This window comes from Camelina sativa, chromosome 6 (assembly GCF_030686135.1).
Source record: "Camelina sativa cultivar CO46 ecotype springtype chromosome 6, ASM3068613v1".
NCBI lineage: Eukaryota > Viridiplantae > Streptophyta > Magnoliopsida > Brassicales > Brassicaceae > Camelina > Camelina sativa.
The window spans coordinates 23202782-23216592 of NC_141885.1; the positions used below are offsets into that span (position 1 = coordinate 23202782).

The 13811-nt window shown below is 35.2% G+C and overlaps 2 protein-coding genes and 1 long non-coding RNA gene across 3 annotated transcripts; all 3 read right to left on the reverse strand.

Moving 5' to 3' along the window:
• Positions 1–1119: 1119 nt before the first annotated feature.
• Positions 1120–2130, reverse strand: LOC147942931 (uncharacterized). The gene is made up of 3 exons (XM_087456237.1): positions 1871–2130; positions 1557–1750; positions 1120–1235 (listed from the first exon to the last, which is right to left on the reverse strand). The coding sequence occupies exons 1-3, from the start codon at positions 2128–2130 to the stop codon at positions 1120–1122; spliced, it is 570 nt and encodes a 189-aa protein (XP_087312363.1).
• Positions 2131–8115: 5985 nt separating this feature from the next.
• LOC147942932 (uncharacterized) lies at positions 8116–10891 on the reverse strand. Its single transcript, XR_015559458.1, has 2 exons — positions 9114–10891; positions 8116–8342 (listed from the first exon to the last, which is right to left on the reverse strand). It is a non-coding gene; the product is annotated as an uncharacterized LOC147942932 (long non-coding RNA).
• Positions 10892–10944: 53 nt separating this feature from the next.
• Positions 10945–13241, reverse strand: LOC147942933 (uncharacterized). The gene is made up of 3 exons (XM_087453914.1): positions 13028–13241; positions 11409–12237; positions 10945–11323 (listed from the first exon to the last, which is right to left on the reverse strand). The coding sequence occupies exon 2, from the start codon at positions 12233–12235 to the stop codon at positions 11636–11638; it is 600 nt and encodes a 199-aa protein (XP_087310040.1). The 5' UTR covers positions 12236–12237; positions 13028–13241; the 3' UTR covers positions 10945–11323; positions 11409–11635.
• Between the last annotated feature and the right edge of the window lie 570 nt (positions 13242–13811).

The window sequence follows — 13811 nt, forward strand, 5'->3', positions numbered from 1 at the left end:
CGAGCTATTAATTGTATACGTTTAATGAAGGATTCAGCTAATCCGTTTTGTGTATGAACATGTGCCACAGGATGTTCCACACTCACCCCCATGGACATACAATAATCATTAAACGCTTGGGATGTAAATTCACCAGCATTATCTAGACGTATAGTCTTAAGTGGAAAGTCTGGAAAATGTGCTCTTAATCTTATGATTTGAGCCAACAGCCTAGCAAATGCTAGGTTCCTTGTGGATAACAAGCATACGTGAGACCATCTGGTTGATGCATCGATCATAACCATGAAATATCTAAACGACCCACAAGGTGGGTGTATTGGTCCACATATGTCACCTTGTATCCTTTCCAGAAAATGCAAAGTCTCTTTTGTGACTTTTACTGGTGATGGTCTTGTAATGAGTTTCCCTTGTGCACATGCTACACAAGTGAGATTTTTAGGGAAAACTCTTTTCTCTTTAAGGTTGTGCCCTTTTGAACTCTTAATTACTTTACGCATCATGTTCGAACCCGGGTGGCCTAACCGGTCATGCCATAGAGTGAATTGTTCAGTGAACATTTTGTGCTTAGTCATGTTAGCTTCTATCATGTTTATCTTAGCATGGTATAAACCAGTGGCTAGTGCGGGTATAGTCTCTCGGACCATCTTTTGGCCGTTTACATTTTCAGTAATGTATAGGAATTCTTTAGTTCCTTCACCCTTGGTTTCAACATGATAGCCATTTAATCTTATATCTTTAAAGCTCAATAAGTTTCTCTTAGAGCTGGGTGAGTATAGGGCATCACTTAGTTCAATATGTGTGCCGTTAGGCAACAAAATGTGAGCCTGGCCGTAGCCTTCTATCATGTTGGCTATACCCGCAATTGTACTAACATTTGCACTTTTCATTTTAAGATCTATGAAATATCTTTTGTCTCTTAGTATAGTGTGGCTGGATCCACTGTCCACTACTAGTTCACTCATGTCCTTGGCCATTTCTATAAAATAGGACATAATTTTGTATTTTAATAGGACAATTATAAAATAAAAGAACCATTGCATTTAAATTAAATAATCATCCAATACAATAAAGGAAAATAAATCATAAAAGCATTGAAATTAAACCGCTTTAAAACGAAAATCAATCATCATCTTGTAGGCAATCGGAAGTCTCTAGCAAGTCGTCATTCTCATGATCGAAGTCTCCTTCATCATCGATGTACGCATAGTTGGCTTCCGGATTTTTCTTTAGAACTTCTTGGTATGCATCAATGAGGTGTTTGGGAGTTCTACAAGTCTTGGACCAGTGGTTTGACATACCACATCTGTCGCAGACCGATTTAACCTTGGTACGTGGTTTAAAGGACGTACGGCCCTTACCACCACGTCCGCGGCCTCCTCGGCCGGCCTGTCCGCCACGGCCGCCACGGCCACTATGTCCTCTGCCACCACGGCCTTGGCCGTAGTGTCTTTCTCTGTGGACATAGTTGGTCTCATGGGGCATTTTGGGCTCCTTAGGCTCCATTGTAGTTTTCTTTCCCAAATCAACCTTATTTGCTTCCGGTAATGGGGCTGTACCGGGAGGTCTCATAGCACTGTTCATCAGCAGCAACTCATCATTCTGCTCAGCTAGCAGTAAACATTCAATGAGTGCCCCATAATCGGCAAAGCCTTGGTGCCGATACTGTTGCTGAAGAACTCTATTGTTAGGGCTGAAAGTAGACAAGGTCTTTTCTATCAGTTCCCTTTCAGTCACCTCTTTTTCACATAACCTAAGGAGTGAGACAATCCTAAAAAGCTCAGAGTTATACTCCTCCACGGATTTGTAATCCTGGATCCTTAGGTTCTTCCAATCAAACTCGGCCTTTGGAAGGAGCACCGTCTTTTGGTGCCCGTAACGGCGTTTAAGCTGTGTCCAAAGGGCGAGTGGATTGTCTATAAAGAGGTACTGACTCTTGAGACTCTCTGCAATGTGATGGTGCATATGTTGGAGACACTTATTCTTTTTCTTATCAGTGCTCTCAACTTCCTCATCGATGCAACCAGCTAGGCCATTGGACCTTAGGTGGATTTCGGTGTCTTTGACCCATTCCAAGTAGTTCTTTCCAGAAGCTTGCAAGATGGGATAGTCTAGGCTTTTGAGATTCGCCATCTGCATATAATGTAGACAACCGATAGTTAGCATGCGGTATTTGAGACCGAATCATGCAACAAACATTTATTCAGGTCATGCGGTATTTGAGACCGAAACATGCCTTGGACCATGCGGTATTTGAGACCGAAACATGTCCTTGGGCCATGCGGTATTTGAGACCGAAACATGCCCTTGCCTATTATAGATTTCGTATGGTTTAAATTCATGCATGCAAAGACAACAAAATCAAATATGTATGCATGCAATAATTTCCTTATTTCTAGATAGGATTTCCTTTTTCTTAAATTTCCTTTTAGTTTAAGATTTAGTAAATATTATTTCAAGGGTTTTAGATAATTACTATAATTGATTAGGAACTTATCCTAACCATAGTTTTAATTTCCGATTTTATGTTTTAGATTTTATAGGAACTTAACAAAAGTTTTTAGTTCAATCGGAATTTTGCAACCCTAGAACAAAATACTAAATTTTCGAGATTAAGAAATCCTAAGGATGGATTCATGCAGTCGATTTTCTAACATCCTATACAATGATCCAATTTTAATTATGATGCATGAATGATCCAAGTTTTAAATCCTAGAACCGTTTAACAATATTGGATTTTAACAAGTTCATGTTCTAGGCTCTTATGCAACAACCAATCCAAACAACCAAATTCGATTTCATGTTTGACAAAGTTTGGTGCAATTTACAAACAACCTAACAGCCCTATGCAATCCGATTTTAAGATTTACATGGATATAAGTTTAAGGTTTGTTTGTTTATGTACTTGGATATGTTAGGTTTTAATAGTTTGTTAATGTTCATGTTCGATATTAGGGTTCTAAGAGGGTTCGGCCATATTTTTACCTTTCACCGGTTTGGATCTGACTGGATATGGACCGGGAGCTAACAGACCTCGGTTTTTAACTCTCTCTCGTTCACGGACCACGAACAGAACCACGAACCAGATCTCGGACAGAACCACGAACCAGATCTCGGACAGAACCACGTACTGGATCACATACAGCGTCCGCGGACAGAACAACGAACAGGTTCCGCGGATGATGAACAGCTTCCCACGAACAGCTTCGTACTTCTCTCGTCCAGTATCACGAACCACGGACAGACGAACTCACCCCCGAACACGGACCAAGATCCTCGATCAAGCTGTCGATAGAAGCTTGATCACGAGCTTAAGGTATGCTCGTGAACAAGGAGATCTTCGAACAGAAAGAGGTTTTGATCTCGGATGGGAGCAAGAAAGAAAGATGGTTTAGGGTTTGTGGAAGAGAGAAGAAGATCGGCGGCTGCCTTAGGGTTTTAGGGTTTAGGAAGCGGCGGCTGCTTTTAGGGTTTAGGGTTAGAGACTATCGTGCTGATAACGTGTTGTAAACTAGAGAATTTAGGAAGTGAAATCTCTTAGTCTTATTGATTAATGTCGAGCATACATGTATATATAATAGGAGTACAAGGGCTAAAGCCCATAAAGCAATAGAGTACATAAGATAGGCCATGGGCCGTAAAGCAATGGCCATGGGCCGTAAAGCTATGGCCGATGGGCCGTACATGTGCGGACAGTAAATGGGCCGTAAGGCCATGTCCTAATGGACTGTGAGCGGGCCGGTCTATGGAGTCCACAAGTGTTTTACAACATTATCTGCAATATATGAGTAATCTATTGATAAAATAAAACAACGTTGTCAATCAATAGATTACTCATATATGGTAAAAAAAAATTGATTTTGGTAAAAAATAATAACATGATGAAGAATAACATATTGCCATCATTTATCCTTGGTTTAAGAGGATAAATCTGTTTAGAGGAGATCACATGTACTAATTTAATTTGAACATAGGAGAAAAAGCTAAGAAAATAGAAAACTAAAAAGAGAAAATAAAGAAAAAGGATCAAAGAGCATAAAGCAAGTGGTGTGGCACATATGAACAAGCCAAACACAGATGAATTTAGAACTAACATGCTCACACATGCATCCCCACCCCAATGTGTGAGTCTAAATATTTAATGAAAATTAATTATATTATTTTCATTGCTGAAGATAAATTAGATTATTTTTATCGTTTATATTTATTTTTAAAAAATGTTTAACAATACAAGTTTTATAACAAAATGTTTACAAATCAAAACGCTTAGTAATTTATACAAACACGCATGGTTCAAAATTATTATGGTATTCATATCTAACAGTCGAGAAGGCACTATTAAAAGAAGTATGTACGAACCTGACAATTAAGATGGAGATTCACGACACCAAGATTCCTTAACCTTTACAATAATTGATACAGTGACGTGAAGGCACTTGCGAATTTTCCAGCCCACTCATTTGGCATAAAACTAATTACATTTGTAGATTAAAGATGTTAAAAATATCTAATTAGTAGATTAAACTTTAAAAAAATGAGCCAATTATTAAGAGCAACAGAATATTTAATTACAAAATAAATATTAAATTAAAAAGTGACTAGAAAATTTGCATTTAAACAAAGACGACGAACATAAAGAAAAATACACAAAGCAAGGGCACGTGTGGAGTTTTGCTGTGATTTAGCTTTCTATTCTGATGGAAAACACCAAACTAAACTTCTTCTTTCTCATTTATTTTGTTGAAATTAACTGTTAGTTAACCCTTTAGCTAGTTTATGCATATTTTTGATAAAGTTTTAATAAAATTTAGAATTTGGCATAATAAATTTATACAAAACAAAGAAATGGTATTTTTGTTTTCTACCAAAGTCTTTTCAGATAAATGGTATTTTGGATTTTTTACCAATTACAATATATAAAGTATCTTAAGTTTTTAAAAAGTCTTTATCATATACATAATTCAACCATAAATATAATTAAATTTTGGTAGTTTAAATGATATATGAATCTCATCTATCCCACATATATGTAGTAAATTTGGAAAATGGGATCATATCAGTTTAATAAGATAAACCCCATAGATAAATTATTAGTGATAAGCTGTCAAAATATAAATGTTCGTTTGTCGTCGCATATTGCTTTATACTTATGCCCATCATAGTTAACTTTTATAGGGATTATTCCACTGAATCAAAATCTCAGTGCCGTTACAAAAAAGTTAAAAATTGTCAAAAAAAAAAAAAAAAAACAAAATCTTAGTAGAAGAGATTATCTGAAAAAAAAAAAAATCAAAATCTTGTAATTGGTAAAAAATCCAAAATATCATTTAGTAGATTGCTAAAAAAATGGATTGCTGCTAAATATTGCTAAAATACCATTTTGGATTGCACACTATAGTAGATTGCTGCTAAGGCGAGGCTGTCTCTATTGTACCATCTCGAAAGTAAATAATGCAATGTCTCAACTGTACCATCAACAAAGCCAATAATGCAGTCTAGCACTTAAATATAAGTATCAAAACTATTACTCCTCCCTCTGATTTTTATTACTTGTCTACAATAAAGTTTACCAATGTAATACTTGTTATTCTTATTTACCAATGTAACTTTTACAATAAAGTTTCAAATATAACCCTATTAAACTAACACAATAAATAAAATAATAAATTATTTGTGAGATTAAACTTGTTAATTTACATAGTTTCTTAATTTGCGTAAAATTTTCTAGAATGACAAGTAAATAAAATCGGAGGGAGTAGTACTTAGTTATATATAAAAGACATGCATATATGTGACTAGTATTTAGTAAAAAACAATTCGAACTTTGTATTGGATTCAGTTAAATTCACAGAATTTTTACTCGAGTAAATTATATACCCATACGAAAATGTACTTAAATACTACGATGTTTATTACAGTAGTAGTAATTAAGATAGAGTACTATCAAAGAAAATACAATTTTCACCACCGGTTCTTTCCCAAGGTACTTGTCAAAGTCAAGTCAGGTTTATAGGTTGAGAATGAACCAGCATATGCGGACACATTGACGAAACTGACCAAATTGCTGCAAGCATGACGGTGTCTAGAATCTTATTGTTTTAACGTAATTATAATATGGCATAAGAAAATTGAATTATTTTCATCACTCGCATAATTTAAAAGTTCCTTTTTTTGAACTTTGTTCCCCCAAAAAAAGTCAAGGGATAAATGTGTAAACGAGCAAAATCAACGAATGCGACTTTTATAAATTTTAATTGTTAGTTTGCTAGTCCTCGATACATTAAACATTGTAAGAAAATGTATTTTATTTATTTGCCAACAGATTTTTTTTTTTTTTTAAATTTATTTGCCAACAGAAAATTTTTAATCAACTAATCTTCATCTCATTAATTCTACTATTAAAGTATCGATTTTTTTTTGATGGATGCGATTACTTGGAATCATTTGACTAATGGAATAATATTGTGTTGACTTCATGAATCTTAGTTTTTCTTCCCTCAAATATTGGTGATTCTAACCATACGAACTATTGTGATTCCCATGTGAACTTCAGTTTTAACTTTAACCAAAAATAAAAATATATTAAAACCAATGAAATACAAAATCAGACATTTGATTAACCCCTAAATTTGCAAAATGTCATCAAGAGAGTTAAGAAAATATAGGCACAATGAGTGTCATGTCCACCACTTTCCAATAGAGGTACTTGAGTGGGCATTCGAGTTTTTTTGTTTTGTCTCCAATTCAAATTCTACAATAAAATATCAAATTCATGTATGTGTTTCTGTATATATATCCAAGAGTGTGTGATATGCGTCTTATTTTTTTTGCTTTCTCCGTCACTGATCTGATTAGTACTATAAAGATACGGAAAATTATTTATAATCCCTTTGTTTAGGGAGGGAATTTGGACCACCCAACTTTATATTATCATGTACTTAGTTTTTAATTGTTTGCTTTAATAATAGATTTTCCTGAAGAGAGACTAAGCAAGAGCACATGATCTCTGATTAATATTATGCTGTGTTTACAAGATAAAATATGACTAAAACTGATGAATAACCGTTGACTGATATTGTGCTGTAATATCGGAGTAAAACTGTAAAAGTAATAGTTCTTTGGTTTTGTTTTTCGGTCTGAAATCGGTTCGGTATATAACTCTAATTAGTCTTCTGTTCCGAGTAGGAAATAGAATAACAATTAGTGAATAAACAAAACTGTAAATATGAGTATTTTTTTTTTATAAAAAGTGTATAACTTATTTCAAATATTAGCATTTTGAAATAAAAAGAATAATAAAATCCACCTTGTCGCATTAAATATCACCAAGTACAGGAGCTGAAGTCAATGTTTGCATGGATGTGTGTCTCTAACAAAAATCGACTACTATTTGCATTTATATTCACACGGACACGATATCGATTTCTGTGTTTAAGAAGTCTTTCAGATGTAGGTTATGTAATGGACAGCATCCGATTGCAAAAGTTAACAAGAGTCGGAAATTACTTTCCCTTACTTTCTACATGATTTTTGTTTTTCTTTTCAACTGTTTGTTTTCTACTCAATTTATTACCACTTTCCATTTACGTGAGTGTCCTATGTACCAATTCGAGTCCCCCTTGAGTTTCATTTTCATGTGTTGTCATTTTACCCCTATTTAATTGACATGACCTACGTAACATATCCATATTCCTACGGCTAAAAGGGTTATATATGTTTGTGTTGTAGAGAAATAGTTTTCTGAATAACAAAAAATTAATATTGGAAGATAACTCTCGTATATAGTATCTTCACATTTTTTTTTTTTTTGGACAAAATAGTATCTTCACATTCATCTAAAGCTTTTCATTTGATTTAGTTTTTGAGGTGTTTATTTAAACTCACATATTCCGTCTTCCCACGTAAGTTTATTTCCATATTAATCCATTTAAATTAAAAAGAATTAAATTTATTGCTTTAGTTATGATTCAGGTGATTGAAGTAACACTGGAGTGGTGTTTATCTTTTAATGCAATCCGTCGTGAATTATGTTACCATCAGTGACTTTTGTGTAAATGAAGATAAAGATATGCATCAGAGTCAGAGGACATGTGTTGATCTCGTGGATAAATAGTCTGATTCTGTAAAATAATTTCCTTGAATTACAGTACCATTTATTACACAGTGCACCAACAATATATATACTTCTATTTACACAGTCACAAAATTTTAAGTTCTTCATTTATTTTCTTTCTTTTTTTTTTTATTTCAACGGGACAAAGCCATAGAAGGTGTAGTAGCTAAGTTAACGCTAATGTCAGGATCGAAGTAGCTTCACTGCAGTCTGCGCATGTTGTCTCCTTTCACTGTTCAGGAAAAAAGAAAACCAAGTGGGCCAATGACTGTAGTAACTTTTTTAAACAAAAGGGTTTTTAACCAAATCCATTTCGATTATTTGCTCATAAATAATGAAATTAGTTGGTAAAAAATGATTAAGTAGGAGGATAAAAAAGATAGGGTAGGTTTTGTTTTCAACAAACGAGGGAATCACCGACGTGACTTTTGGTTAAAAAGACCATATTCGTCTCTAGGAATTTGTTTATATGAAAATAATTCAGAAATAAATCATTTTTGACTTATGAAACAATTGTAGCAAAAAACAGAAAAGTACAAATTAATACATTTCGAAATATAATCGTTTAGTCAAAAATGTCAGAGTGAGAAAGAAAGAAAGAAAGAAAGAGAGATGACTTTTAACAAATGTTTATAGGAATTCATCTAAAGGGTTCGAATTCTGATGTGAAAATGTTTTCATGTGTATCCCTAACGATGAAGCTACCAATGTGAGCCGCCTAGTTGGATGTTCTCTGCCTTTTTCTTTTTATCACGATGTCTATGCTAATTACACAAATAGTCATCCTACTCATTTAATAATGTCAAACTATATAAAATATACTTACTAGTTATCAAAACAATGTTGGTTAGTTCGCATTCTAACTTGTTTAACTATTTCACAATTTTGTTCGATGATTGAATTGTGTATTTAAAATGGATCTAAGCTCCTCGACAACCCAACATACAATTTATTCGGGTAAAGTGTTAGACTACTATGCGGAAGCGTGAAACCGGAAACGTACCTTCACCGGTTTAGTGACGAATATGGCATGAATCGTCTGAGAACTGATGCAGAGATCGGGGTTGAAATCACAGATGGAAATCAACCACAAGCCACTGTTCAAGTGCCCTTTCCGTTGATCTCTCGAAGTTTTCTCTCTCTAGAACGTTTTCTCTCTCTAATTTCTCTCTTTGTCTTTGTGTCGATGCCCACAAAGTTATTTCTTTTGTTTGTCTACATTCCCTCTTTTATAGACAAAGATAAGTGTCTTTACGAAGGGACACAAATGAGTTAGTCATAGAGTTATGACTCTTAACTTACATAACTACCGGTCAACTAAACCGGTTCGGTATGCTGATAAATCATGGGCGCAAACCGACTTTCAACCAACATCTCCCACTCGCACATGATGGGAAGCGACTACTACTAGAGAGATCTTTAAAGTTAAGCTCGAGAGCTATAACTCGGAAATCATACGGCAAATGAACCGTGCGACCCTGCGAGTACACCTGCACTTGGGAGCTAAATTATGCACCTGTTAGGAATACATAACTGCTACAACCCTAAAGAAAATAATTGCATTTCAGCATGTCTCGCTGTTCCCCAAACTCATTTATCTTTTACATCAATCTTAACATATCTTATCCCTATAGCATATGTTAGACATTTCACATCATGTGTTCACTATATTCAAACTCCAATTGAGCGATATAGTGGCTGGCCAGCAAACACATATGTCAATGTAAAATCAAATAGTTTTTCCCTTCCGTACTTATGTATATCCGTTCTAAACTAACCGCTTTCCTAGCATGTCCCATAAGGCTAATTATTCCATCACCATTGGATAAACATACTAAAGTAGCGAACATTAGCTTATCCCTTCAGAACATAGACGAAGGTTCAAGGGTAACTCTTGAAACCATAGTGTGGTTTATAGGAACTCACATTGCGGATGATAGGGATTACAAATAAAATATCATTCGCTTCCTATATTGTCGGACTAGCACATGTGGTATGACTCACATGTCATAGTAGTTAACTCTTTTCAAAAAAATGTGTCAATTGGTTAAACCAAGTACTACTATGAGGATCAAGCTACTATCATCTCGCTGTCTAGCGCCTGATTATGTACTTATCCCGCTCTTCCAAGTATTCATGATTTTGGGTCAATCATGATTGATATCTTAATAAGCATATCTCATCTTGACTCTTTATCAAGGCAACATTAACTAGCCTTACAAAAGCAAGCTCCCACTAGCGCCAAGCTGGTCATGTCTCATCTCAACATCTCGCAAAGAAATTTGAGGCGATTGTTCATGTGAGTGAACCAATCTCCTACTTGGTGACACTTCTTATTATTTGTGTGTAATATGCAAACATAAAAAAAAAATGACCGATGTATATGATATCAAAAAAAATATATATATATATATCATTAAATATATATGTAATATCCAATACAAATACAACGTCAAATGACAAAATTTTCATAAGTACACAAATCAAATTCTACGCATACCTAAAGCTCGAACATGAGCGAGATAAACATCTCTTGGGATGGGTTTGGTAAATGGATCAGCTACCATCCTATGCGTAGATATGTACTTAATGACCACCTCCTTATTTGCCACAATGTCTCTCACGAAATTATTTTTGATTGCAATGTGCTTTGTCCTTCCATGATACTTATGATCTTTCAAGAAAGCAATACACGCTTGACTATCACAATGAATAGTCACAGGGCACGAGAGCCGAGAAGGCCTTCTCTAGCCAATCTATTCATTCGATCAACACCAATATGACCAAGTCTAGAATGCCACACATTTATTTCAACATTTGTAGAACTTGTGACATATGAAAAACTTTGATCAACATTACTAGTAGTAATATTCGTAGTACAATCAAGTACAATAAAACCATCACAAACAGAACCATAACCGTAGTACACAGACCCTAGAGTAATTTTTAAACACATGTCATGGAAATTCAAACCAAATCCTAACTTAAGTAAAGCTAAAACAGAGACAAGGTCCCGACGGATTTCAGGAGCATGCAAGACATCATGTAAGATAAGTGTTCTTCCGCCACTCATGTGTAGCTGACAAGTGCCAATACCCAGTACCGCAACCTTGGAGTTATTTCCTACATACAACCATCTTGAACCTTTAGGTATCCGCCGGTACTCGACATACGCATCTCGATTCCTAGTTACGTGGTCTGTTGCTCCTGAGTCTACAATCCACAAAGGATGAGATTCGGTAAGCATAACACAACTAGAAACAAAAGCATATTTGCAAGTAGAATTTAAGGATAATACCTTCTTTGCCTCGGTGCATTCACGAGCAAAGTGACCCATGGAGCTACAGTTGTAGCATTTTATTTTGGTCATATCCTTTTTCCCTCCACGCTTGCCACGCTTGGCAAATTTTTTCTGCTTCTTAAGTTCAGGTTGATAGGGAGCCTTGTTTCCTTTGTTACCTCTCTTGCGCTTCAAGCTTGAGCTTGAACTTGCAACATTGGCCTCATTGAAGGGTTTAGCAGCCTCTAACGCTCATCCTCTAACTCAAGATGACGTGATATATCCTCAAAGGATTTCACATTAACATTATGCGTCATTTGAACCTTCATATGGTCCCAACTTTCAGGCAACGAGCGGAGAACTGCTTGGATTTGCTGTTCATCAGATATAATTTGACCAGCACCTTTAAGCTCTCTAATCATGGTTGCCATGACTCTAAGATGCTGCCTCATCGAATGATTTGGGCGCTTCTTGTAGTCATTAAACCTCTGATTAAGTCTCCTAAGTTTGGTGGCTGAAGTGGCACCAAACTTCTCTTTCAACGCCTCCCACATGCCTTTAGCAGTGTCATACTCTTCAAACTCACACATAAGATCATCTTGCATGCAACTCAGCAACGTAATGCGAGCGATGCTATTCTTTCTTTTCCAGACAACATATACCTCTTGATCCCTTCTATGTTGAGCGGTAGTACCCTGCTCAGGCTCTTCCATGAGATGGAAAATAGTCTCTTTCACCTCTTGCTCTTCAAGGACATACTGGACTTTGCGATACCAAAGATCGTAGTTGTCACCATCCAGTTTGTCTCCTCTATTGAGCTCCGCAATAATATTCTTACAAGCCATGCCTGTTGGAATATTCAAAGACATTAATTCGTTTGCATATTTATTCACACATAACATACATTTTGCCATAAACATAAATCAATCTAGTGTAACTCAATTTATAATACAAGATCGAGAGTTCACTATGTTCCCAATCATCACCCGTATTACAATCTTGTCACAACAAATTAACTTATATCATGCAAAATTTTAAGTTCTAAACTAAACTAGAACTCCCACTTAATTAAAGTATTTTCTAACATGAATTAATAAATAAAACATGCTTCATTAAAAAAAAATTTTGACAAAAAAAAAATAATAATAATAATTTCAGATTCTTAATTTCCTTATCACGACAAAACTAGGGAAATTTAATTTTTAAAAAATTTGGACATACCAAACTCATTTTATTGAATAAACAATATATGTTTTAAACAAATCAGAATCTGCCACATGGCGATTACTGTTCATCGTCTTCCTCATATATATATTAAACGCCCATTTACACGGAAAAATTTCGGCCCCTATAACTCTCTGTATACTGAAGGAAATCAGGCGTGCGATATACCATTAGAAAGAGAATTTCAATATCTACGCACGGCCACCGAAATCATGCAATTACGGATTTTGTACAGAGAGTTATGGGCGAATTAAAATCGGCGGTTTATTCACATATTGTCTCAAATTTATGCATTCAAATTCGGTTCTTAAAGCGATATGATAACTAAGAATGAAAAACATGCCAGAACCGTAGCCAAAAGCTCTGATACCAAAGTTAGACTACTATGCGGAAGCGTGAAATCGGAAACGTACCTTCACCGGTTTAGTGACGAATATGGCATGAATCGTCTGAGAACTGATGCAGAGATCGGGGTTGAAATCACAGATGAAAATCAACCACAAGCCACCGTTCAAGTGCCCTTTCCGTTGATCTCTCGAAGTTTTCTCTCTCTAGAACGTTTTCTCTCTCTAATTTCTCTCTTTGTCTTTGTGTCGATGCCCACAAAGTTATTTCTTTTGTTTGTCTACATTCCCTCTTTTATAGACAAAGATAAGTGTTTTTACGAAGGGACACAAATGAGTTAGTCGTAGAGTTAATGACTCTTAACTTACATAACTACCGGTCAACTAAACCGATTCGGTATGCTGATAAATCATGGACGCAAACCGACTTTCAACCAACATAAAGTAACCAAACATTATCTACATAAAATTAGCATACGTATTCACATACACTATAATATTTGTCATTTGAATTCGTAGCATATGGCATTGTTAAGCCGGTCTACTCAGTCAGCTATTATATGCCTTTTCTTTTGACATAGGAGAATTAAAATTAGGGATCTTCAGAGGCGTGATTAAAGCAGCTTCAACTTCTCTTTCCCACAAAAGATGGCTTTCAATACTATATATAATTATTTATTTTCCGTACCACAGTGTCTTACTCTGACTCTGATTTTATTTCTTTTTTATTGAATAATCACAAAAAATAATTCACTATCACGACGTTCGTTTTTTAATAAAAATCTCTATAAACTAAACCGGGTTAGATTCGTTTTCGTTTACCAGGTGTCTGTTAATGTGACCCCCATTATCT

Coding starts and splice junctions, on each gene's coding strand:
- LOC147942931 (XM_087456237.1), bottom strand. CDS start 2,130: ATGGCGAATCTCAAAAGCCTAGACTATCCCATCTTGCAAGCTTCTGGA. Junction 1,751..1,870: donor CAGCTTAAACGCCGTTACGG/GCACCAAAAGAC, acceptor CTCACTCCTTAG/GTTATGTGAAAAAGAGGTGA. Junction 1,236..1,556: donor CAGTGCTATGAGACCTCCCG/GTACAGCCCCAT, acceptor ATGCATACCAAG/AAGTTCTAAAGAAAAATCCG.
- LOC147942933 (XM_087453914.1), bottom strand. CDS start 12,235: ATGGCTTGTAAGAATATTATTGCGGAGCTCAATAGAGGAGACAAACTG.